Source organism: Carcharhinus amblyrhynchos, unplaced genomic scaffold (genome assembly GCF_965287045.1).
Source record: "Carcharhinus amblyrhynchos unplaced genomic scaffold, sCarAmb.v2.hapA scaffold_38, whole genome shotgun sequence".
NCBI lineage: Eukaryota > Metazoa > Chordata > Chondrichthyes > Carcharhiniformes > Carcharhinidae > Carcharhinus > Carcharhinus amblyrhynchos.
The window spans coordinates 7,147,812-7,175,810 of record NW_027649779.1 but is presented as its reverse complement, the minus strand read 5'-3'; the positions used below and the strand labels follow the sequence as shown (position 1 = coordinate 7,175,810).

Sequence of the window (27,999 nt, the reverse complement as noted above, 5' to 3'; positions counted from 1 at the left end):
TCAATTCTCCAGCCGACCAATCTCATTACTGCGAACCTGGAATCTTCTAGATCCGTAGTCAGACGCGTTATCCATTACGCCACTGGCCCACATGACTACAAACGCCAGTTGTTACATGTTGTCGGATGCTTCGAAATTGGGCCGAAATTTTGTCAAAAACGAGTGCTTGTAAATAAAAGTTTCACCACTGAGATTGTCTTTATTTATTTACAATCATCCCTAATTGCAATAGAACTGAGTTGCTGTGTTCAACCGCTCTGTTGGAATTCAAACTGCTGGCTAAAGACGGTAAGAAGTCTCACAACACCAGGTTAATGTCCATAGTTTTATTTAGTATCACGAGCTTTCGGAGTGCTGCTTCCTTATCAGGTGACAGTAAAACAGTAAGACGACCTAACCACTCCCTCAGAGAGTCGGCAATCGAATATTACTTGAACACAATATTTTGCTTGCATATGCCATTAGATTTTACATGAGTCTCAGTATGCATTCAGAAAAAAAAAGTGTTGAAAATTCTCTGCACACTACGCAGGAAAGGAAACGCTCCTATTTTTCAATCAACACACATTTTATCAGTTTGTGCAGTGGCAGAGCTGATAAGAGGCTTGGAATCCTGCAGTGAATTACTCACATCCTGACTCCCTCGAACCTGGCCACCATTTCCAAGGAGAAGTCGGGAGTCTGAGTGAATATTCCCCACTTGCCTGATTAGTACACCTTAGATAGCAATTTCACCAAGTGCGCCAGAGATAACACTTTCCAAACTCAATACCGCTACCACGGGGAACATCCTCTCCAAAGCGATCAGAATCCTGCCTTGGAAAAATATCGCTGTTCTTTCTCTGTCACTGGTCGGGTGGAAACCTGGAGAAAATATATGAGGGAAACAGGGACAAGGTGCTTGGATAACGGCAAACGCCGCCCTCCCCCGACTTCCACCAAACACTAACAGCACTATGGATGTACCTATAACAATCGAATGCACCAATTCAAGAAGGCAGCTCACCACCATCTTCTAAAGGGTAATAAGTTATGGGTAATAAATGCCGGCCTGAACCGTGACAACAACATCTCATCTCGTTAATGAATGAAAAGAAACATTTGGCCAGCTGCCTAAACGGCCTATTATAGTGTCCCTTGAACAGGTGAATGTTGACAAAATAAAGGTCTCCTTCCAAGTCAGCCCTTTTGAAAATGTTTTCCAAGCGGGTTTGTTGTGCTGATGGATTACCTGCAGTTTGTGCTCAGATTCGCAAACCAAACCCCAAGTGAAACAATCCTGCCGCCTGCACTGGAATGACATGAGTAAACTCTGCGATTTGGGCAATGGGGAAATAACATGAAAGGGCTCAACCCTCTCACACTTTGACCAAAATAACCCAACGTGAGAATCATACCGCTAGAACAACCAGCCCACACTTTCGGATTCTTCACCAAAATATACTGGTTGAAAAAAAAACGCAACATTTGAAGACTGAAAACACTGGTAACTGAAAACACCAATGTCACTAACTCGACTGTTTGGAAATGGGCGGCGCTTTTCCGTCTGCAGCTCACATACTGCCCGCCATACATCACAAAGAATGCCGAGCGCCAAGCTCAATGAACGGGAATAGTTTCAGCAAATCAACAGTTTAACAACTCATAATAATATTTCCGTGAAAAAAATATTTACTGTCAAATCTAATGTAATATTTCTGTTTCAACATTTGTTCTTCTAATTACATTCTCTCAATATTGTTACTGGCCGTGCGAGTGAGTCTGTAATTCTCCCGACATTGGACCCAACAAGGAATCCTCCTGCCCTCTGGTGGCCGCGACATGGAACTAGAAAGTGCAGATTTCTACCACCTGTGAGCCTTTAGAACTCAAGTGTGTGAGTGCAGAGGAGGTTTACTAGGCTGATACCGGAGTTGAGGGGGTTGAGCTATGAGGAGAGGCTGAATAAACTAGGCTTGTACTCGTTAGAGTTTAGAAGAATGAGGGGAGATCTCATTGAGACGTATAAGATGATGAATGGGATGGATAGGATAGAGGTGGAGAGACTCTTCCCGCTCAGAAAGGATAGTAGGACTCGGGGGCACAGCCTCAAGATAAAGGGGGGGGGGGGCGGTTTAGAACGGAGTTGAGGAGGAACTTCTTCACTCAAAGGGTGGTGAATCTCTGGAATTCTCTGCCCGTTGAAGTGGTGGAGGCTACCTCGTTAAATATTTTTAAGACGCGGGTTGATGGGTTTTTGATAAGAGAGGGGTTTAAGGGTTATGGGGAGAGGGCGGGAATGTGGAACTGAGCCACGACAGATCAGCCATGATCTTACTGAATGGCGGGGCAGTCTCGAAGGGCTGGTTGGCCTACTCCTGCTCCTATTTCTTATGTTCTTATATGTTCTTATGTTCAAAGATTTCAGATCATAAGTTCTAACGCGATTTTATTTATGTTTTCTTTTTTCAACTTCTCCACTGCACTGGAGTGGAGAATCTTTTCTAACGACTCCACCTCCTCCGGGCCAAGACAACACTTATCCAAATATGGGCCGTAGAGATTCTGTCACTCAGCCGCTGTCATCAGCAGTTAAGACCTCTCCGTGCGACTTAAGGGTGAGGCCTACTTCACCAGCCTGGATTTCAATGACCTACACTTCATGCTCCAGTTACTCAGTTCATGCAAAAGCTCTTTTATCTATGCTGTAGCCTAAACGAAGTTCCGAAATGAACTGAAGAAGGCTCTGCTTTTCCCTTTCTCCACTTTCACCTCTAGCTTTCGGTTGAACCTGATTATATGATCCAGATACTGACTAGTAATGTGTTGTTTACAGAAGTCAAGTTTGAAACCCGACTTGCTTACACAGAGGATAACACCACAATGTCTCCCATTCTTACAAAGACAATAAATATTGCCATCTAACATCAGAACGATAGAGCCATTGACAACACCAATCTCATACAGCGACGTTCAGAATTAACATGTGGTATATGAGGAGTAACCGAAGAAAAGTTACCTACAAAACAGTATTGCACATTAAATTGCAGATGGGAACGAGGCAGATCCCATGGGATTTCCATGATTTCAGCTGGATGGTATCAGAGAGAACAGAACACAGAGAGAGGGTCCTAAGGTGATGTTCAGTGAATTCTGGGCATTAGTATCAGGGGGAATGAATCTGAGCAGGGAGAAATGCATACTAGAAACAGAAGGCAGTGGGGGATGTTTAATGGTTACAGCCAGAGAGTCACTGTGTTTTCTGGACAGTGGAGTCTTTTCCTATCTCATGGAGCAATAAGAGAAAAAAGTCTATCTGTGTTTGTTTTACCCGAATGTGAAGCTGAAATATCTTTGTCAGAAGGCCCCAGTCTCGGAGAATAAGTGGTTACTTGTATCCAATGGGCCCCAGCTTTTTGAAACGTCTGCGTTTTTGTTTCTCTGCGGTCAATTCCATAGATCCCAATCTAGTCATAATTGGAAAATTTGTAACCCATGATGTGCTTATCTGACATACGACTGAAGGGGGGAAATTGTTAACCAATTGACAAGGTTTTTGACATAACACATAAGACACTACAAAAAAAAACAAAATAAATCTTGAAACAATGATGATAAGGTAATGAAGAAAATACTTTACACATATGTGGATGCAATAGGAGAATTAAATAAACAGTTATGATTATAAAACATATATGCTCATATTTTAAATGTAATTTATGTATTGAATAAATTGTTGTTCATTTCAGCCAAAAGCAAGTCACTGTAAGACGTGATGGTAAAATTGAAGAGTTGAGAGCCAATGGCCTGGGAATCTTCGTAGTTAGCAAAATTATTATCTGAAAGTTTCTGGCGAGGGAATACATTTTGCAACTTTATGAATGGGGCACTCAATGTTTACACACAGAATAGATCGTACTGGGACCCAGGATCACGTGTTTGTCCAGTTTTGCGAATGAGTCAGCGGCTATTTTCACATTGACCTCTAAATGAGAGTTCTTAGCCACACAGCAGAGGGAAGTGAGTTCAACCAAAATGGGAGTCAGCATTGGTACTAAATGGACAAATTAGATCTCATTACGCAGGAATGTAAAATGCGATTGACTGAGAAATGTGTCAGGAATTATTATTGATGTATGTTGACAGAATGTAATTGGTTCTAATCTAATATGAGGTGGGAATGATCGGTAAGAACATCTATAATTGATCTGTTATTGATTGTACAAGTTAGATTCATAGGGAAGGTGCTGCCGCTCTATTCCAGAGCCACTTAATCCTCTTGGTGATCTCCAGGCAGCTGTATATTTTGCTTTTATTTTCAATTAATGTTACCCCCTCACACACAGATATCTGTCTCGTGAATTTTATATTGTCTACAGTTAAAGTCAATCTCAAATTGTCAAATTACCCACAACACTAGTCATAATTTAGAAATTTGTAATCGATGATGTGTTTAAGTGAAATACACCTCAATTTCTTCATTTCATGTCATGATTTGCATATCTGTTCTGGATGTTTCCTCTATCCAGCTTGTGGTTTGCCTGTCTGGGAAGTATTTCATCGGACGATATAAAGAGAGATACACTCTGGTAACCCACGCTACAGCGACACTGATAGCGTTGCTTTAAGAGGCAGTGCATAGAAAACTATCTTCGGCCACACACTATCCTGCATTGGCCTCGAATGAAGATGGTATTTTGCTGTTTAGGATTACCTGAAACTGGTCAGTGACAGACCAGTTTATGCGTGAAATCGCCGCAGTTCTCCGCATTATTCACTCACGCCTCTGGATTTTCTCATGAAAAGGCAGAGATGAATGTGTATTTAAACGGATAGGTCACTGGGTGGCAGAGTGGCTCTGTCACTAAAGGGCCTTGAGTTCAACCACATCCCACACATGACTGGGAAAAATCCCTGCCTGGGAAAGAGGGGAAAACCGTATAATAGGGAAAATGGGGCAGAGTTGATGGGTTTTGAGAAAGGAATTAATCCAAGCCAGAGTTGGTTAAAATTTCATTCAATATTTATTTTAAAAATTCAGAGAATATTTTACAGCGACATTTGTTTTAAGCAAGAAAAGTGAACATAACGATCGAGCTTCACATTGAGAACAGAAAACGTGCACAGGGAATCCATCAATATTTGTACATCTGGTACACACACCAGAAAGAGGAAACAGGATCTTAATAGAAAGAGGAATTATCAGATATGAATGAGGAATGAAAAAAGTTTCTTAATTATACATGGTATTTAATCTATTAACCACAATTACATTATAACAAAAGTGCTTCGTATATTTCACACTGAAAACTGAAATAATGTCTACCATTACCTCAGTTACAGATTCAGAATGACAACCTGAGAATTTTTTTCCTGATACAGTCACTGACAGCAGATATTGTTTCTGTGTCATCCAGAGATTTTGATATAATCTGTGGTAAGTCTATTGCGTTCAAAATTCAACTCATTGTTTGATCTGTAAAAGAAAAATACAATATTGGAGCAGATGTTTATGATACAGAAGTGATGTTAGGGGCAAGTTTTTCACTCAGAGGGTGGTGAGTGAATGGAATCGGCTGCCGTCAGTGGTGGTGGAGGCGAACTCGCTGGGGTCTTTTAAAAGACTTCTGGATGAGTATATGGGGTTTTATGGGATTGGGGGTTATAGATAGGTGTTGATGTGATCGGCGCAACTCGTGGGCCGAAGGGCCTGTTTGTGCTGTAGTGTTCTATGTTCTATGCAGTAGATTATTATTGGAGTTTTTAATCAGTGAAACATTGAGAGATTTTCAAATCCATTCTGCCAGTTTGAAATGTGAGTGAGTTGAATCATCTCACCTTCACCAGAGTGACGGCAGTGCTGTAGCACATGCTCAGGAAGAACAGGGCGATGAATGTGGAAGCGGTTGTCCAGATGTTGCTGTTATTATCCTCATTGTCTTCAATCCAGATGTGATCGGTGAAGTCTAGGGGATGGAGACCAGGAAATGAAATTAGATTAACTTATTGATCCAGGGAATCTTATTGCTATTTTCCTTTCCCCCATTCTCCTTCATAAACTGTTAATGTAATATCTGTATAATTTTCAACATATATCTACTATTAAGTTCAGGGCACTCAGTAGCCGATCTCCGTAATTATTTTCACAGTTGATTTTTCTTTACATTCCTTGGACAGTCCATGTCAGAAGCACTGAAGATGTTTTCTTGAGTTTCAGTTCATTTTTGAACATTTCATAGCATTGAAGAATGTTATGACTGATATGGAGGAACGTTCACTGATCAATGATTGTTTTCACAGATGTTTACTGACCTGTAAACTGTGAATGCTGCTGTTTAAGCGCCGGGATGTAATTTCCGATCTTTTCTCATTGATGGTGGAAATGCTTAGTAGATCGTGAGCTTAGATTCAGTTTCTCAAAGTGTTTATTGATGCAATTTGCATTTGTGTGTATATGTATGAGAATCTCGTGGTCTGCATTAACCTTTGGTCGTGCGTTAATGTGTGTGCATGAGGGTTAATGAACGTGTTCATTTGCTTCTGCTTGTTGATGCGCCTGTGTATATTTTATTCGGCTGACATTGTGGATGCATGCCTCTTATTGTGTGAAGTCTATACATGTTTACTCATGCCAGTCACAATGTGTGCATGTGTTCATGCCTATTTTAATACGTTAATTTCTGTCACACGAGGATGGTTTCCTTCCCATTCTGTGTGAGTCTTTTCCTCCATCTTTTTTCGTGTGTGCGATTCTGTTAACATGTTACTGTCTGTATATCCGTGTAGATAGTTCTTCATAACGATGTTTGTGTTTCCGTGTGCAGCAATGTGTGCTATGGTGTTCTGTTCTATTTGAGCATGGTAATATGTTGCATGTAAAGGTTTGACTCTCTGGCCATCGATGTGCAGTCTGTTAATGTGTTTATGTGTATTTTCCATGTTTGAGTGTTAATGTGTAGAACATTACGTGCCTCTGTATCTATATTCCTGTCAGGGTGAAAATCTGATAACATGTATTAATCTGAGTGTACGTAAGTGCTTGTGCATGTATGTGCATCTGCATGCAAGTGCTTCTGTCTATAATGTGAATATACACGTATCTGTTTGAGCTTGGATCTGTGCACCTATTTGCATATGTTTATGCCTGTGTTGTACTTGTGTGTTTGCATGTCTATGTGTGTGTGTGTGTGTGTGTGTGTGTGTGTGTGCGTGTCTGTGTCTGTGTGCCTGTGAGTGTGTGTGTGTGTGTGTTTGTACATATTTGATTATTTGTGTTCATGTTGTTTTTCTGCCTGTTTGTACAAGCGCATGTCAATGAGTGCATGTGCGTGTGTATGTGTGTGTGTGGGGGGGGGGGGTCTGTGTGTGTGTGTGTGTGTGTGTGTGTGTGCTTGTGTAACTGTGTGTGTGTTTGTGTGTGTGTGTGTAAATGTGTGGGTGTGGGTGTGTCTGGGTGTGTAAGTGTGTGTGTCTGGGTGTGTGTATATGTGTGTGTAAGTGTGGGTGCGTGTGTGGGTGTGTCTGGGTGTGTAAGTGTGTGTGCGTGTGTTGAGAGACAGAATGAATGTATGTGTGCCTCTATACATTTGTGCATGCAAGTATTTGTGTCTGTGCGTATTTGTGTATGTATATTTTTCTTCGCGTATGTGTTGCCCATGAGTGTATTTGCGTGAACGTGCGTGTTTGTGTCTGTTTGTGCATATCTTGCATGTACTTATGGTGTATGAATACATATTTGTATGCATGCATGTTTCTCTGTGTTTTTGTGTATGCATTTATGTGTGTTGTGCATTTGCGTGTTTTGTGTTTGTATTTGAATGTGCTTGTCCGTTTTTCAGTATATGTGTGTGTGTGTGTGTGTGTGTGTGTGTGTGTGATGGGGGGTGGGGGGGATCTGCATGCGATTGGGTGTATTTACTTGTGTCTTTCTGTATTTGTGTGCACATGTGTGAGTTTGTGTATTTGTGCGTGTATTTGTGCATTTGTGTCGATGTGTGTGTGTGTGTGTGTGCTTATAATTATGACACTCCTGCGCAGTATTGTCAGCCTGTGTACTTTTTAACTGTTGCTCCAAGTTTTACTGCAATCATTAACTGAACATGATCCAAACAATTCGAATAATGGACTATATCGTCAGTGTTTGCTGCATGAATTTATTTTATGTCAGTGCCACGGTGACATCAGGAGCGCGAATGAAATAAATCATTTATGGATCTCAGAAACCCAGGGACAGACAAGTGAAAATCGGTGAGGATTCTATTATTTGTTTAAATTTGTATCATGGGAAATCTGTGCCAAAACATGACTAACAGGAACAAGAGTATTGAATCATGTTTAAATCATGTTGCACAAGTACATACGTATTACAATGATTGAGATAATGGTATTTCAGCACCTGGAGCAAGTAAACCGGGAGCTAATTTGTGCTGTTGGGTCCTTATAGTAGATAGCCGTTCACTTTCAAACGCAGAGGTAGGAGAGTGAACTCAGAGTTTCCCTCTCTCTACCGGGTGAAGCAATGTCCCTGATGGTTCTAACCACTGAGGAAGTGGAGGTACAATGGATTAAACGTTCCTCCTCTTTTCATTGAGGAAGTAGTGGTACATGGGTTAGCTACTGCTTCTGCCCTCTCTTCTTGGGTGAGTAGGAATCCGGTATGTTAGCAATTTCACCCTCCCTCTCTCTGATGGGGAGATTATTACTACATGTTTCTGTGTGACCCTCACTTCAGTTCCCAGTGGGTGCGGTGCAGCAGCTTAACGCTGGTATCCATGGATAAAGACATGGACAATGAGAGAAGCAGGAACACCCAGATCTAAATGTCGTGCTTGTTTGTCAGAAGTGTTGAAATTGTTGGATTTTTCCTCAACGAGAGGAAAGTCAGTAAAGATATTTTGCAGGATCCTGTGATGAATGGGCTCTACTCTGTCTCGAACCCAGGGTCTATCTGAGCAGGGTGAACTGGTTCAACAAGACTTGGGCCAGAAACTGGAAACATCTGAGTCAAACCGAAGATATATAATGGAAGTAAAACTGAAAAACAATCAATTAAGCAATTGGGTATTTCATTTATCGTTAGGGGAAAATATTTTATTATTTTTGTTGAAGTTTTTAATGGAAACGATTGATTCTCAATCACATGCCTTAACGATTTCCTTCAGTGCAAGGGAAATGTCCACAGAACTGAGTTTACCGCTGGATTTGTCAACTGTCCTGTTGGTGATCTTCAAGGGGATGGCTTCATGTCCCACCACACAGGAGTAAGAAGCGCCGCTGGACCATTCCTCTGCTGCAATGGATAACAGGCTGTACATGAAGAAGGAGCTATTGCCGTTCTCCGCCACCACCTCGGTGTTCCTGTAGTTCCCGGGATTCACCAGATTGTCGTTGACGGTCCACTTGACGAAGATCTCTCGGGGGGAGAAACCTCTCACTAAACAGCTGAGGGAGACGAATCTCTGAGCGGAGACTTCTTCTGCCGGGGGCAGGAGGACAGAGACGACCGGTTCCCGCGGATTTGGATCTGCAGAAAATGTACAATAAATATCAATAAACTGGAGAATTCTGGAGACAATGAAACCGCTGGTTAGATATCAGGAAAATATGCTGCAATTTCGATTGTAAAATTTTCCATTTTTGATTTGCAGCTTGGAGGAGAGGTGAACACAATTGTTTTCTCAAGTAACTCAGGGGGGCGGACTGGCGAGTTTCAGAAAGTTTACAGCACAGATCTAAACCCAATAGCATCGCTTTCAGTTGACTTTTCATTCATCGACACATCAAATTTCCCCGTAACAATATCTATAGGCCCAGAGTCTTTAGTTAATCGAGTTTCTACTCAGGGGTGACCATTATTGCATTGACTGCTAAATATTGACCATTACTCGACACAGTAACACATTTATTCTTTCAATCTCTCAGCTCACCTGTTTCCTTGTGGATAGATGTTCTTAGAGGAGTCGGCAGATCCTGATGGCTCACCACGCACTCAAACACAGCCGCACTCAGCCAGGCTTGTGTCGAGATGTTTAGTTTGCTGATCACACTGTCAGGATCCGCTCCGGGCTTTTCGGCAATCTCTGATTTCAAATACTTCCTGTCTCGGATCCAGGACACGTTAACTCCATAAGGAGCATGAGAAATGATGCAGGTTAAGGTCGCAGTCGCCTCCAGTAAGACTTGCTCTATTGGTGGTGGCTGTATCTTCACTGTAGGAACATGGCACTGGGAAGGATCTGAGAATGAGAAATGAAAATCAAATCAAGCTCACCCTTCAGAAACAAGACACCAGTCCTCAGCCTGAAGAAGACCAAGTCACCTCCAATCTCTAACTATCGCCTTTCCGCTTCAATGGGCGATGAAAAACTAGCTTGTTCTATGAACTTATTCCCTTTATTAAAGTATTGTTGCAGCGGTACAATTTTCATGACTCAACATTGCAGGATTCCCAAACAAATACACCATCCTGAACTCAGGGGGAAAAAAAGTACTGACCATTGGTTTATAAATAGGGTGGATGCACTTTCCAATATTTTACCCCTATGCTGTGACCTGTGAAACAATCCGAACCTTCTGTCTCTCCAAATCTTACCAGCTGTCTCAGGAAAAAGCTGACAGCAAGGCAACCTCGCTCACTATATTACTTCAAACCAAAAGGGTTTAAGGGGAGGCAGTGGCATATGCTGTTGCCAATGGACTTGTAACCTAGAGCAAGACTCTGGGGATACAGATTCGAATCTCATCACTGCAAGTTTGGAATTTATGTTCTATAATTAAAAGTTCGAATGGATATCATAAAGCTATTGTTGTAAAACCCCTCCTAGTTCACAAATGCTCCTTAGAAAAGTAAATCTGCTGTCTTTATCTGGCCTGGCATGCATGTGACTGCAGATGCACAACAATGTGGTTGCCACTTAAGTGCATTCAGGTTTGGGAAATAAATGCAAATCTCACGAAGGAATAACAAAAAAATTGTTTTTTTCTGATGAAATTCTGAACGAGGCACTGTCCTAATGCAGCAAACTACATGCCAATAATTTAGTTGTTCTACGCTTTTAACCAAAATTAACAGATCCTTAATTCCAATTCACATTGGAATGATATATTTTATCCTCTGTTTGAGTCTCTTACCCCGAGATGCGCTGATATTCTGACTGTGAGTGTTTCCTTGGTGAGTGACCTGGCAGGTATAGACCGCTTTGCTGAACCATTCCCCAGCGGAGACTGTCAGCCGGCTGCTGGCCGAGAAGTTCCCGTTCACTTCACAGGGGAGAGAGGTGACAATTCCTGAATCCACGGGTTCCCCATTCTTCAGCCACTTCACCGTCAGTGGCCCTGGCTGGAAATCGATGATTGAACAGACGATGGTTGCAAATTTCCTGCTTGTGATTTCTTCACTGGAACTCACGGTGAGGATAACGGTTGGGGGGATGTCGCCTTCAACAAACACATGTTTAGACGTTACTTGAAGATTCAATTGACAACAATTAAAATTAGTTATTTTGTGTTAGCGCTAGAGCTGCCGATGTGAGAACTGTATCATGGTTTTGTTGAATTGGCAGGAAAATGGCGAATGGAATTCAACCGTCAAAAGTGTCACGCAATTCATTTGGGGAGGGCAAACAAAGCAAGGGAATGATCAACAAAATGGAAGGTTGAGAGAGATTGAGGAAATGCAAGACCTTGGAGTGTATGTCCACAGGTCTTTGTAGATAGTAAGGCAGCTGGACAAGTTGATCAAGAAAGCATTTCGCATTAGTTCCTCTATTATATGATGTATTGGATACAAAAAGTGTGATGCAATGATGGAGCTGCATAAAACACTAGTGAGATCACGTTTGAAGTTTGCACTACAGTTCTGGTTACGATGTAATGACTGCAGAGAGATGAGATTGCCAAGAATGTTGCCTGGACCTGAAAATTGCAGGTATGAGGCGAGGTAGATGTTGTTCTCTTAGAAAAAGAGGAGGCTGAGGCGTGACGTAATTGTGGTTCACAAAATTATAATGGACGTCGGTAGAAATAATTCATTCCCCATGAGGAGGGCTCAGTTACCAGGGAACATGGTCATTTCAAAGATATCTGGATCTGCATCTCAAGTGCTCCAACCTGCAAGGCTACGAAGCAAGGACAAGAAAGTGGGCTTAAAATGCATGGCTAGTTTATGTGTTCTCGCTTCTGGCCACACACACATGATGGGCTAAATGGTCTTTTTCTGCACCGTAACATTTCAATGGTTCTCTAATTTTGAACGACTTTTCAGTCGGTAGACACTTACTTGGATTTTGCACAATTTATATTTTTTCAGAGTGCTATAAATCAGTTATAACTAAGATCTTATACGGTCCAATCACAGCGCCCCTTACTTACCCAGGTTTCATAACACTTACATGGCATTTCAACGCTCTTGACTGAGTCACTGTGTCGAACCTCACAGTCAATTTTGGGGCATTCTTCCCCTGACTCGGTGATCGTTAACTGGCTGCTCAGGGTGTAGGTTCCCTTGGTGTTTCTCACTGAAGGATAAGTCTTAAACCCAGTGGTGATCTGCTGCCCATTTTTCTTCCAGGTCAGTTTGGCGACATCTGGAAGGTAATCCATCGCCAAACATCCATAGGTGACGGAGCCATCGGAGTTGTGTTGCTGACAGGAGGAGACCAGGCTGTAGAGAGTGGGCGGAGACGGTGTCGCTGGGAAAGAATAGCCAATTGAACAAGTTAGACTCTTATTTGTGTTTATTAAGTCATCAAACATGATGTTACAAATATGTTTCTGTATTAAATATAGCTCTTGGTGTTAAAGGGATCAGGGGATATTGGAAATAGGTATGATCAGGATATTGATGAGCCACGATCAAAGTCAATGGAGAAGCAGTCTCAAAGGGCCGAATAGCCCTATCCTGCATCTATTTGCTATGTTTCTATCTCGAACATTGACTAGAATTATGAATTTATCCTAATATCTCCGGATTAAAACCTACATCCACCTTTGAGATTGTGTTACTTCTATCATTTGGGAATTGTCACCTCTGTAGAAACTCATATCCCTGTCTCCACTTCTATCAGACTGGAAGTAAAGACACATTCAGGTTTCCTCAAAATTACATGTCATTCATTGGATTAACTGAGAAGAGCAAATATTTTCTCCATTATTGCTGCCGCTATTTATTTCTCAAACAACAACATTTTGTGATGAAGAAACCTCTCTTCATTCATATCATCCACTCACCTGATGAGGGAACTCCAAAAGCTTGTGATTCCAAATAAACCTGTTGGACTTTAACCTGGTGTTGTGAGAATCCTTACTGTGCCCACACCAACCTCACTCCGGCATCTCCACACTAGTTTTGGAAATTGCCTGTGTTCAAACTGATTGATGCCCCTTACTCTCTCCAACTCACTGCCTCTCACTCCACAAAATGGAGATTAGTGACTTTGCTTCAAAAATACCTTCGGAATGAATACTTACTGAATGATCAGGAAACTCTAAATGTGATTATAAATTCAAATAAATGCATCATTGACTCATTGAAGGATCACACATTAATAGCAAGAGTTGGCTGTTCGGGCGCTGAAATCTCCTCCATCATTCACTGAGATTACACATGTGCTGATTGTGGTGCTAGCTCTATTCTGTCCCTCCTCATTCATGATGTGGACTGGGGTAACCACAGTAAAAAGTCTGACAATACCAGGTTTATGTCCAACTGATTTATTTGATAGTAAATTCATAAGCTTTCGAGGTTTACCTCTTCGTCAGGTGAATGAAGAGTTCTGGCCTCAGACAGAGCATATCATTCAGCCCGTCGATCACCCACTCTCTGCCTATTTTCCCCGGCTCTTTGCCCTTTCCCCTGGCTCTCTGACATTCCACCTGTCCATATCTCTGGACAGGGCTCTTTTCCCCTTTCATCCTGCTCTCTGTATTTCCACCTGACTCTTTACACTTCCCTCCAGTTGTATGCCTTCTCCCCCGGCTCTTTGCGCTTTCCTTCAGCCCCTTACACTTTCCCGCAGCTCTCTACCCTCAGTCCCTGCTCCCTACCCTCCTTCTCCTTTCCCACATCTCTCGGCCCTTTCCGCCAGACTCTCTTGCCATTTTCCCTGGGCTCTCTGCCCTTTCCCGCGTCTGCCTGCCCTCTCCCTCGGCTCTCTGCCCTTTCTCCTGCCTCCCTGCCCTTTCTTCTAGCTCTCCCCCATTTCCCTGGTCTCTCTGTCCTTTCTCCCGTCTCTCTGTCCTTTCTCTTAGCTGACTCCCCTTTCACTGGTCTCTCTGCCCTTTCCCCTTGCTCCCTCCTCTTTCTCCTCTCTCTCTGCCCTTTCCCCCGGCTCTCTGCCTCCTGTTCTCCCCTGACTCTTTGCCATTGTCCCTGGCCCCGAGCCCCAGCGATTCCCTCCAGCTCTCTGCACTCCCAGGGCAGCTCCCAATTTTAAGCATCAAACTGCCGCTTGAGGTCATTCTCTTTCTCGTTGCAGACCTCCTTACACAGATTCAGTGAGTGTGAGTGAGAGAATGTGAGTGTGTGAGGGTGAGCGATTGAATGAGTGAGAATGAGAATGAGTGGAGCAGTTAGAATGGTGAGTCAGTGAACAGACCTTACAGGTAAGAGGGATTTTTACGGAACTATTATTTCGGAGTTTTGTTTTCTGAGCCTGGAGTGTAAAACGGAAGTGGGCCCCAGTGAGAACTGGGATTTGTGTTTCTCTTTTAGAAGAGCCCGAGAGCGTCCAACCTCATTATTTCGAGAGGAGCAGTTGGAGTTGGGGGGCGGGGGGAGTGCGTCGGCGCGTGAGTGAATGCGGGTGGGTGAGTGAGTGAGTGAGTGAGGGAGGGTGGGTGAGTGACTGAGTGGGGGTGGGTGGGTGAGTGAGTGAGTGGGGGTGGGTGGGTGGGTGGTTGGGGAGTGAGTGTCAGTGAGCCACCTCCTCCTCTCCCTCTCCATCGATCTTTTCCCGATTCTCTCCATTGATCAGCTTTCAGTAACAGGGCTGTGTAAAGTCAGGAATCAGTGTAGATCACCGGGCAGCTGCTTTAATGTCGGGGCCTTTCTTTCAGAAACACGGATCAGTGAACAAATAGACAGACTGAGGGAGCTGGAAGGGAAGCTTCCAGCAAAACTAGGGTCACACAGGAATCAAACACCAAGTTTACACCAGTATTGGGGAGCCAGGCGGACTGAGTCTCAGCCAGATCCCTTCTTATTGATTGTGTCTTTGTGTCCGGTGTAACACATGGAAATCCCTACTTCTGACCTCATGTTGGATGGAATGTGTCATTGATGAAGCAATAGAAGATTGTTGGTCCCAGAACAGTCCCCTGCCGAACTCCTGCAGTGATATCTCAACTTAGATGTTTGACCTTCAACAACCATTACCGTCTTGCTTTGTGCTAAATATGACTCCAGAAAAGAATTTCCCGCCGAAAGTTTTACTCGAGCTCCTCGATCAGACACTCATTCAAATTCAAATGGCGGGGGGTGGGGGAGGGTGTGTATGGGCGCGTTGGCATGGTGGCACAGTGATTAGCGCTGCTGCCTAACCGATATGGGTTACTGTGTGTGGAGTTAGCAAGTTCGCCCCGTGTCGGCTTGGGTTTCCTTTGGGCGTCCTTTTTCCACCCATTGTCCAAAAATGTGTGGGTTAAGTGGATTGGCCGTGCTAAATTGCCCCTTAGTTTCAGAGGGACTAGTCAGTGTGGTTATGGGCATAGGGCTTTGGGGGGATTGCTGTTGGGGCAGACTCGATGGGCTGAATGGCCTCCTTCTGCACTGTTGGATCCTGTGTTTCTATTCTATGATGTTAAGGACAGTCAGTATGACGTATGTAAGATGGAAGGTTTGTGAGAGGGTGTTTGGGTGTGTTGCGAGAGAGAGAGTAATGGTGAATGTGTTTGTGATGGTGCTGTGTGTGATAGTCTCTGTTTGCACATGTGCGAGACAGTGGGCTGCATTTGCAAGAGGGGACAGTGTTTCCCAATTGTGAAGCAAAATAATCTGTTCGTAAATGAGTGAAAGTGCGTGTGAAAGATATGTGCAATGTGTATGCGTGACAGAAGAAATGTGTTTGTGTCTGTGTTGTGTGTGTGTGTGGAGGGGCGGGGTAGAGTGTGTGTCAGCGAGAAAAAGTGTGAAAAATAGAGAGTAGATGTGTGTGTGTGTGTGAAATAATTGTTGAGAGAACATGTTTCTGTGATAGGTGGAGTGTTTAAGAGAGGTACGTTGTGCGTTTGTGTGTCAGAGAAAGAGAGACTGTGGGCATGTGTGGGGGAATGTTTGTGCGAGACTGTGCTTATGTGAGAGACTGTGTCTGTGTGTAAGCTAGAGTGTGTGCATGGGTCTATGTTTGTGAGAGAGTGTTTTTGAGAGAGCTGGTGTGAGAGAGCAAGAATGTACATGTGCGAGATACTGTGTGCAAGAGAGACAGAAATATATGTGTGTGTGAGAGAGAGATGCGTGTACAAGAGGAATTGTGAGAGAGTCTGAGTGAATAAATATGAGACAGCTTGAGCATGTGTGACAGAGTGTGGGAGAGAGAGTGTGTGAGCGAGACCGCGAGACTGTGCTTATGTGTGTGTATGTGTCTGCCTGTAAGAGAGAATGTGTGTGGGACTGTGTGCGTGTGAGAGTTTTTGTGCATGAGGGTATGAGAGACTGATTGAGAGAGCGGAAGAGTGTATGTATTTGTATTTGAGACAGTGCATGTAGATCGTGAGAGAAAGAGAATGTGTATGAGAGATATCGAATGAGAAAGAAAGTGTGCGCATATATGAGTATACGTATGAGAGAATATGAGAGTGTGTATGTGTGTATATATGTGTGAGAGTGTGTGATTTGTGTAAGTCTGTATCTGCCTGATTCAGTCTGGAAAAGCACCCTCACTCCACACATACTCACCCACTCACACAGTAAGTGGGAGTGACAAGTGAGCACAATATGGACTGTGGGGCAGGTGTTGGAAAAACATTGAAATCTTTCACAAGTCAGTCACAATTAAATAATTTCCTCTTTCCTCAATGAGTGAAACTTGTAAAATCTCACCAAATTTGACACAATCCAGGGCAAAGCCACCCACAAGATTACCCGGCCCCTCATTCACCCTATTCATTCTCTCCATCACTAACAAGCAGTGTCAGCAGTGTGTATTGTATACAACATGCACTGCAGCAACTCACCAAGGCTCCATAGAATACACTGTCCAAACCCGCTGCCTTTACATCCTAACAGGACAAGGGCATCAGTCACATATGAACACTATAACCAGCAAGCTCCCCTCCAAAACACACACCATCCTGACTTGAAACAACATCTCAGTTCATTCATAATCGCTGGGTCAAAATCCTGGAACTCCCAGCCTAACAGCACGGCAGGTGCCTGCAGCATATGGACTGCAGTTGTTCAGGATGCTTCATATCAACACTTTGTGAAGGAACAGTTAGGGAAGATTAAATATTCTGGCCAAGCAAATGACTTGAAAATGCCTTTAGAAGACTAAAAATAAGATGCAAATGAATTTGGCCCTTCAACGGTCATACTAAACAGTTCAGGGACTGCTGTAGCACGGAGCACAATATAGTAAATCTCACTTTGCGTTTTCTCATCGAACATTCCCAAGGCCAGTCCATCACTGCTTAAAAATCAACCAATTCTCTCTCCACGGACTGACGTTTCTGCTTCTCTGATGGTCACAATATGTTTCAGGGGATCTTATTTCAGAGACGCCGAGTCAAATATCAAGTCAAACTATCACATTTTTTTAAACAGATACACGTTTCTTGAAGAAATAAATCAAATTTCACTCCAAAATACAGCAGAAGGAACCAGAAGATTTACAACCAGTCAGGCAGATTCCTGGTCCTAACACAGTGACAACAACCACAGAAACAGAACAGACACATTCGGTGCAACAGTCGATTGCCCAGCAGATCCATCTGTTCAATCTTTCAATTTCATTCAAACTATTAAAGACTAATTTATCAACAGTCAACTTACAAAAACAGAAAGTCAATAGCCCATTTTAACTTAAACTGATATTCATTTTAAGTATTTCTCCGTCTGACATCTCAAAAACTATGTAAAAATGTAATTTCGCTGAAAAGGAGCAATCAAAAATAACAGATTCAGGACAGTTCAGTGCCCCTAACAGAGATGCAGTGACACAGTAACTGTTCAATGTTCCTAACAGAGATGCAGTGACACAGTAAGAATTAAACAAACCAAGAAACAGTTACATTGAAAATCATTACCGGATTCGAGTTAATTTCTTAATTAAATGTAATCAAGAAAATAATCAAGGCAAAATACTTTATCAAACTGACCATAGCTGAGTAAATAAATGTGTTGTTTCTGTACTCATTTTTGATATAAATAAATACTGTCTAAAACCAATAATATTTTGCAGGCCAGTGCAATATTCAAGGTCTTTTGCTTTGAATTAATCAGCACCAATGTTATATTTAACATTATTGTCCATTGCTAGGTAGTTTTCCTGTGAGCTGATTTGTACTCTGTAATAAAATGAGTTTTCAATCATTCAAAACGTGCTTCTGCCCCCAACATTGTGAAATAATTTGATAACAATTAAATCTTAGACAATGTAAAACAATAATTACAAATTACAGAATGGAAACATTCAGACATCTGTCATCCATTTACTTAAATCTAATCACATTGTAATGTGTCACTTTGACTACAAATGATTTATCATAACCTATAAACGTATTGAAAAAATGCATACTTCTGAGTTTGCCTAGACTGTAACGGCCTGGCAGTTTGAAATCATAATACTGCTTCCCAGATTTAGTAACTTAGTGCATCTAATAACTTAATTACTGAACACATTGTTTAATTAAAGAAGATCTGAATTAAACAGTGCCACACAAAAAGGACAATTGGTTCAATCCTCTGTAGCACTAAAACATGATGCAGAAATAAATCCAGACGTTTTCTTCATGGTAATATTTAATATGAATTTAACATAAGGTTCACATGGAATCAATTGTTCTGTCATGTATTCTTCCCATAATTCGAAACTGTGTTCAGCAGTAATGGGAGACATAATATCATACTATTTATATTTTTTTTTAGTCTAAATTAATCTTGTTGAATTTCAAGCATTAACTTGTCAATCTCTAGCCAGTTTCTGTTGACAATTTACCACAGCTCAAACACAATTATATGAACTATTACTTGAGTGTCAGCGAATTCCATCTCTCAGAAAACTCTGTTCACTCTGTCAAACTTATTTAAACTGTTCGATTCTAATCGACCAAAGGTCAAACTACAACAACAAAATAATCAATAATAAAATTAATTTAACCTGGTGTTCATTTCAAAACTCCTTTTGCATTTTAACTGTTTCTCCCTGTCAGTCTCAAATCCCCCCCTCCAAAAAAAACAGGGCAATTCTTTTTTCTCAAAATGAACGCATCAACATGACAGATAGTGTAATGTCTCTAACCGAGATACAATGTCAGTAAGAATGGTAATTCATCATTTATTTTAATATCCAAGAATTAGTTAACACGGATAAAAGCTGTAACATCTAATTATTTTATTTTCTGAACCCTTCTACTTTATCCCGACAAGAATTTTCAAACGCAGTTTTATTTTCTTTTAGCCTTAAAGCGTGTAACTACTCAGTATCACTGAGTTGAAAAAATACAGAAACAATTGAGAAACACCAAACCATTTCACAAATTTTGAGATGAAATTAGTAATTAATTATCTCGGTATCCAATTACAAATTACTTGGAAGGAATAATCTTATTGCGACTGCACTGAAAAAAAATAATCGGATACAAAAAATGCCAAAAATACAACGTTTTATTCTGCAAAACTCATATTCAAGTAAATGCGAACGTAATCTGGAATACAACGACTAATGGAAAGTACCTTGTTGAATTGAGCGCTGCTGTGGAAACAGCAAGTTGCCATTAAAATAATTCCTGGAATTATCACAAAAAATATTTGCAGCCTATAAACTTTCCCGGTCATTTAAGTTGTGTGTAAAGTGCAGCAGAACTATTAAAGGCGAATAATGAATAATGATATTAATATAGAATGATGTTTGGTGAATATGGAATAATATTAACGATCAATAATTGTTTGATTTGTATATATCGTATGATCAAATGTGTTAATGAGAAGTTTGTGATCGCAGTAGCGACTTAGTGTGGAAATGAACTTTGTAAGTCATGATTTATTTTAATTTGTAAACGGTAGTTCAAGATTATAAAAATGTTGTGATATCTTTATTTCATTTTTTTCCCCCCAGAACCTGCTTGTTTTCTACTACAAGGACTTTCAAATTCATAGATGCTTTGCATTCATCTAGAAAACGTGTAACCGCTCAGTGCCACCGAGGTTAAACAATGCCGGAATAATGCCGAAACACCAAATCACTTCGCAAATTTTACACACTTTCATAGTGGTCGAACCTTAATAGGGGGCAAACATAATGGCAGGGTCTAGGGTTACACGTGTTCACTGTGTTCGTTGTCATATGTGGACATTTCTGGAGACAGCACATCTCCCGAAAGCCCACATATGCGGGAAATGTCTAGAGGTGCAGAGATTAAGGGCCCGGGTGAGGCAGCTGGAACTGAGGCTGGAGGATATGTTTTTAGTTAGGGAAAATGAGGAAATAATGGATAGGGACAGTAACACTGAGCAGATACCAGGACCTGGGAGGAGAGATGGATGGGTTACAGTTAGGAAGAGCAAAAAGAAAAGGAGTCATAGCACTAGGACCGCCCCGGAGGAATTACCCCGGAATATTAAGGGTGGGGTGACAGCTGGGGTAGAGAAGGCAAGGGAGGGAGATCAGAATACCTCGGAGGAAGTGAAGAGTGCAGGGTGTGAGATAGTGGTGGGGGATGGGAGAGTCAAAGGGATTGACAGGCGGTTCTGTGGGCAAAAGCGGGACTCCAGGATGGTAGTCTGCCTCCCTGGAGCAGGGGTACAGGATGTTTCAGAAAGGGTAGAGGGAATTTTGAAGGGTGGAGGGACCGAGTCTGATGTGATAGTGCACGTAGGAGAGAAGGATGTAGGAACAAAGTGCAGGGGGGACATACGTAGGCAGTTCAGGGAGTTGGGGGCTAGGCTGAAATGTAGGGCCTCCAGGGTGGCGTTCTCTGGGCTGCTGCCGGTGCCTGGGGCTAGCAGGGCTAGAAATAATGAGATACTCCAACTCAATGCGTGGTTGAAGGATTGGTGTAGGGCAGAGGGTTTTAGATTCGTAGACCATTGGGAAGTCTTTATGAAAGAGGGGCAAATATATAAGAGGGATGGGGTACAGTTAACTGGGAAGGATGTGCATATCTTAGCTGGAAGGTTAGCTGGAGTGTTTCGGCAGGGTTTAAACTAATATGGAGGGGGGGTGGGGATGTGGACGGAACTGGGATTGGGGATAGGGTAAGCCCGGAGGGTAGGAAGAAGGATCGGATTGTTTCTGAGGGTCTTCGGTGCATGTGTTTCAATGCTAGGAGTGTGACTGGCAAAACAGATGAACTGAAGGCAATAATGTTCGAAAGGAAGTTGGAAGTGGTGGCGGTGACAGAGACTTGGTTAAAGGAAGGGCAGGACTGGCAGTTGAATGTTCCCGGGTATAAGTGCTTCAGGCGTGATAGGGGTGGGTCGCTGAGAGGAGGGGGAGTGGCGTTGTTAGTTAAGGATTGCATCATAGCAGTGCAGAGGGAGGGAGGTATAGAGGATATAGGAATCGAGTCGCTATGGGTGGAGTTGAGGAATAGGAAGGGAGATGTTACTATGTTGGGTGTGTGCTACAGACCACCCAACAGCCCGAGGGCTGTGGAAGAAGGGATAAGCAGGGACATTCTAGATAAGTGCAGGAAGAATAGGGTGCTGGTAGTGGGAGATTTTAATCTCCCCGGGGTAGACTGGAAGGTGCCGAGATCAGAGGCTGCTGACGGGGAGGAATTTGTACAGTGTGTAATGGAAGGATCCCTGGAGCAGTATGTGGATAGCCCGACCAGAGAGGGGGCTATACTGGACTTGGTTCTGGGGAATGAGCCTGGGCAGGTGGTTGACGTTGAAGTAGGAGAGCAGGTGGCTAACAGTGACCACAACTCTGTCTGGTTTAAGATATTAATGGATAAAGATGAAGCCTGTCCTAAGGGGAGGGTGTTAAACTGGGGGAGGGCTAGATACAACCGGATTAGACAGGATCTTAAAGATACGGACTGGGGTAAGCTGGTTGATGGCAGGTCGACGCTGGGTATGTGGGAGTCTCTCAAGGGAAAACTAAAATCTTTGCAGGAAAGGCACGTGCCGGTCAAGAGGAAGGATGGGAAGGGTAGGATTAGAGAGCCGTGGGTAACTAGGGATATTGAGGACCTGGTCAGGAGGAAGAGGGAGGCGTACATTAGATCTAGGCATTTGAGGACAGAGATAGCGTTAGAAGAATACAGAGAATGTAGGAGAGAACTTAAAAGGGGCATCAGAAAGGCAAAAAGGGGCCACGAAATGGCTTTGGCGGGTAGGATTAAAGAAAATCCTAAGGCATTTTACTCCTATGTTAGAAATAAAAGGATGGTTAGAGGGAAGATTGGTCCTCTCAGGGACAGAGGAGGGGAACTATGCTTGGAGCCTGGGGGAATGGGGGAGATCCTGAATGAATACTTTGCGTCGGTATTCACGCAGGAGAGGGGCCGGATGTCTGGTGCTGTGCTTGAGGAGTTTGAGGATCCGTTGAGGGATATAGTCATCACGAGGGAAAAGGTGTTGGGACTTTTAGACAGTATAAAGACGGATAAATCTCCGGGGCCTGATGGCATCTATCCCAGGCTGCTAAGGGAGGTGAGGGATGAAATTGCTGGGCCTCTGACGCAAATCTTTGTCTCTTCTTTGGACACAGGTGAGGTCCCAGAGGATTGGCGCATTGCAAATGTAGTACCGTTGTTTAAGAAGGGTCAGAGGGATAACCCAGGGAATTATAGGCCGGTGAGCTTGACTTCAGTTATAGGCAAGCTAATGGAGAGGATCCTCAAGGATAGGATGTATGAACATCTGGAGCGCTGCAATCTGATCAGGGATACGCAGCATGGCTTCGTTACAGGGAGGTCGTGCCTTACGAATCTATTGGAATTTTTTGAAGAGGTGACAAAAACGGTTGACGAAGGACAAGCCGTTGATGTCGTCTATATGGATTTCAGTAAGGCGTTTGACAAGGTCCCTCATGGTAGGCTGATAGAAAAGGTGAAGGCTCATGGGATACAAGGCCAGGTATGTGGATGGGTGGAGAACTGGCTTGGGAGGAGGAGACAGCGAGTAGTAGTGGAAGGCTCCTTTTCCAATTGGAGGCCTGTCACCAGTGGTGTGCCGCAGGGCTCGGTACTTGGACCTCTTCTATTTGTGGTATATATTAATGACTTGGAAGAGGGGGTAGGTGGTGTGATCAGCAAATTTGCTGATGACACTAAGATGGTTGGATTGGCGGGTACTGAGGAGCAGTGCCTGGCAATGCAACAGGACATAGACAGGCTGGTAGATTGGGCAGATAGATGGCAAATGGAATTTAATCCGGAGAAATGCGAGGTGATGCACTTTGGCCGGAATAATGTGGAGGGGAGTTATACGATAAAAGGTAGAACTATCCGGAGTATAGATACGCAGAGAGACCTGGGGGTGCAAGTGCACAAGTCCCTGAAGGTGTCGGTGCAGGTGCAGAATGTGATGAGGAAAGCGTATGGTACCTCTTCATAGGAAGAGGTATAGAATATAAGAGTAGGAGTCTGATGTTGCAGTTGTATAGAACGTTGGTTAGGCCTCACTTGGAGTACTGTGTCCAGTTCTGGTCGCCGTACTACCGAAACGATGTAGAGATCCTGGAGAGAGTGCAGAGGAGATTTACCAGGATGTTGCCTGGTATGGAAGGGCTGTCTTACGAGGAAAGATTGAATGAACTTGGGCTGTTTTCCCTTGAGAGACGTCGGCTGAGGAGGGATCTAATAGAGGTTTATAAGATTATGAAGGGGATAGATAGAGTAAATGGTGGTAAGCTTTTTCCGCTATTAGAAATGGATAGAACGAGGGGTCACGGGCTTAGGGTGAGGGGGGCTAGGTATAAGACAAATATTAGAGGGCAGTTTTTCACACAAAGGGTAGTGGGGGTGTGGAATGCACTGCCGAGTAAGGTGGTGGAAGCAGGCACGCTAGGGTTGTTTAAGAGTCACTTAGACAGCCATATGAGCGGGCTACATATAGGGGGATATAGTAGGCCTTACTTAACATTGTAGGCCTGGGAATACGTTTTGCCTCAGGGATGTTAGTCTTTGCCTGTTTAATAATGAATTTTTTTGTCTCCACAGGCATTTAAGTCCAGCAAGGGGCATGCATGCGGCAGGTTGTAGTGGGCTGCTCTTGGACGTTGCTTCGGGAGTTGCCTATTGCTTCATGTCGTTAGTGTGCTTAAACTGGACCATCTCGAGGGCAACATGACAGCTCAGAGACTATCTCTGTTGCTGTGCGGACACATGGATTTGGGCCTGTGTCTGTGGGAGTTTGCACGTTCTCCCCGTGGTTGCGTGGGTTTCCTCCGGGTGCTCCGGTTTCCTCCCACATCCCCCAAAGATGTGCTTTTAGGCTGATTGATTGGGTACTAAATTGTCCTTAAATTGGACCTCCCTGATCCTCGCACGTTAGGTGTAGACTAAAATCATGAATAGGTCACTGAGACAGGGGGACGGCGGCGCGGGCTCGTTGGGCCGAAGGGCCTGTTTCCCGTGCTGTGTTGTTCTTTGTTCTTTGTTGTTCTTTGAACCACAGAATCTCCTGAAGAGAAATTCTCCAAAGCACCTCACTGAGGGAAATAGCCCCTTTCATGAAGGAACAGTTCAATTATTCATTCAACATAATCAAATGCAACATTGCAAGAAAATCTCAATATCGAATCCAGCAAAACAGCTCATCACCAAATGTATGAATTATCAAACAAAACAGAAATCTGGAATAATAGCAATAGCATTGTGAAGAGATAGAAGATATCCAAGAATTTAGTATGGAAGCTTTACCACATTTTATTCATATTGGATCATATTTCAAACATGTTTAAACGTTTGGATGGTAAAAGCTGCAGCAATCACTGAAATTAAACATTGCATGTGACCCAAATAGTGAATGCAATGGCAAAACTGTATTCTGAAAAACAAAACGGCGTAAACTGTGATTTAGTTTCACCTGCAATTATCAATTATGATTTTCAAAAATACCAACGGAATAAAGCCTGCCTGATTTCAGCCAAAAATCATGCGTCAGACAGTTTCAGACGCGAAGGCTGTTTGTATTCAATCACAAAGTGTGCAACAGCTCAGTGTCACAGAGTTTTAATAATGCAGAATCGCCAAACCATTTCAAAAAATTTACTGATTCCAAGTCACACAGATCCACAATCACCTCAACAGAAAAAAAAGTGTAATTCACTGAACCCCGCTTAATGCAGAAGCAGCTGAATCATACAAATTCTTTCAACAAAATCAAATGTAATATTCACAGAAAATCACAAATTTAAATCCAGCCAATCCGCTCATCACCAAACTAATCCATAATTAAAATGAACATACACATGTCAGAACTACACCAGCATTGCGAGTAAGCGGTACATGATCGCTCAATTAATACAGAATCTTTAACAAATTTTGTTAATATTGGGTTCGATGTCAAATGCGTCTGCAGTAGGTGGTACAACCGGCAGCCGCGAGATGTCACCGAATTTGTACGTTGCAGGAATGTCGAACTGTTTCAGAGACAATAACTTTTAAAGTAACTCAGCCAAACAATGCCCTCAGCAGATAAACACCAAAATAGAACAACCAAGGATCGAATCCCTCAGCATCACCTTTTGCCAATTAACAGTAGAATTTTATAAGCCCACTTTAAGCAGAATCAAATGAAACATTGTTAAGATTTTTAGCACAGAATCCAGCAAACCACATTTCAGTAAACGAATGAATTAATAAAATCGATAAAAAATATAAAACAAGTAAAACAGTTACTAAATAATTGGATGGTTCTCACCTGCAGTCACCGTCACCACGGTCCCTTGTCCCCAGTACTCGAAGAAGTCACACTGTCACATTCCCTTGGCTGGGTCATACAATAACTGGGACTGCAAAACATAGACAGAAAAAAACTACCATTATTTTAAATATTCACAAACCAGAGGAAAAGCAAAGTCAATTAATGTTCATTGAATTATTATTATATTTGTGAATACCGTTCGCTCTCCATAAATAAACCTAATATTTTGTATTTCACAGAGCATCACATCAACATGTTGCTGAAAACACCAAGTGATAACTGAATAGTTATTATAAATTTTCCATTTGATTCTCGCTATTTGTGCAGTGCTGGACATAAATAATGCAGCATTGTAAATAATGTTGGATTGTAAAACAGAGCACTGACCCCGACTCCGTCAATTAGTGCTGAGGGTTTTTTGTATTGGCTATAACTGCTGTGTCACCCCCGCTTATCACTGTGAGTCACAGCATGACAGATACTGCGCCTGACTGCTAACTGTAAAATAGAGAGTTTTAATTTCACTGTTCTCTCAACAATCTCATTATGCCTCTCCTAAGAGCGAATGAGTGAGATATTGTAGCTTGCCTCAGTCATTCTATTTACAAAGGGTATCGGAATGCTTTTGCACCCTCTATGTGGATTTAGCATATCGTTCAACACAATTTTACCGGAAGATTTTTACACCTTTTCACAAACTAATATTGCTTCCTCACATTATTTCACTGAAGCCTCATTTACTTTGAAAATCCTGCTGTAGTACTAATCATCAATTTGAGCAATCTCTTTCCATGAGGTTTTTGTATGAGGATGTCGCTGTGCTCAGCATTGTGACCCCATCGAATCACAGTGGCATACAGCCACACAAAAACTGTGCTCACTCTCTGTTCAGTATTGCCGCTCAATGTTCACCTCAAATAGACCACTATTCTTGACGTAATTTACACTTCATGTAACAATTTACAAAACATAATCTAGAATCACCTCCTCCAAGCAGCAGAAATATAAGAACAAACATTACATCCAGGTGTGTAATTGCTGAAACAGTGAACAGTAAATATAAGCAAAGTAAAAAGCTCAGCCCACTAGGTCTGTGTGTTTTCTTGCTTTAATGTTTCAGTTTCACTAAGTTGGGTTTGTCAGAAGTGGTTTGTGTCTTGGTTCTGATCACAAGTGTTATATTATATTTAAAACAGATACTGACCTTCAGGTTATGGTGGAAGTTGTTGGATTCCCTCTCGAGCTGTTCTTGTACGGGTGCATCCCTGGTTTCTCTCAGTTTTGCACAGTAATAGATGGCGGTGTCTTCGATCTTCAACCTCATCAATTCCAAAGAGAAGATGTTGTTTGAAGTGTCTTTGGACGCAGTAAATCGATCCTTAATTGATGGGGCGTGGTTTTTTTTGGTTGAGCTATGGTAGCTAACCAGCCACTCCAGCCCCTGTCCGGGAACCTGTCGGATCCAGTTTATGTAAGCGCGGTCAATACTGAATCCGCTGGTTTTACAGGTCAGTCTCAGGGAGCCTCCGGGACGCCCGGTCTCTGTCTCTGGCTGGGTCAACACAATCTCCGACTGGACACCTGTAAAAATATATTTTTTAAAAAAACAGGATTTATCTTGGTGACATATTGCTGAGTCTGGAACATTCCGGAGACAGACTAACATTGAGACAGTAACAGTGAGAGACTTGGACAATATAAACAAAAAACTCACAAGATAAGAAAGTCAGCAACAAACTGAGAGAAATCGCCCAGCTCATCTTTCTGGTGATTTGGGGGAAATGGTTGTGTCAGGAACTCAGTGAACAAACCAGCTCCCGGGCTGTTGGATTCCGGTCCCAGTGAGCGGTATTTAAATACCCGGCAGAAGGGGGCGGCTTTCCAGGCGCCGCCTGTTGATTCCCTGCTGGAGGCGGCGTCTGGATCCACGTCCCACCTTCCACACCCCCAACAGAATGGAGTCCGAAATTTACAATTGGTTAATATTA

At 42.7% G+C, this 27,999-nt stretch overlaps 1 gene segment (V, D, J or C); it reads right to left on the bottom strand.

Annotated features, from left to right (window-relative positions):
* On the bottom strand, window positions 1-27,771 carry LOC145362439 (Ig heavy chain C region, secreted form-like). The segment is given in 8 exon segments: window positions 1-95; window positions 3,899-4,033; window positions 10,026-10,214; window positions 11,245-11,415; window positions 12,363-12,668; window positions 26,009-26,060; window positions 27,267-27,592; window positions 27,726-27,771. Coding segments are annotated over 8 exon segments (1,320 nt in total).
* Window positions 27,772-27,999: the final 228 nt, after the last annotated feature.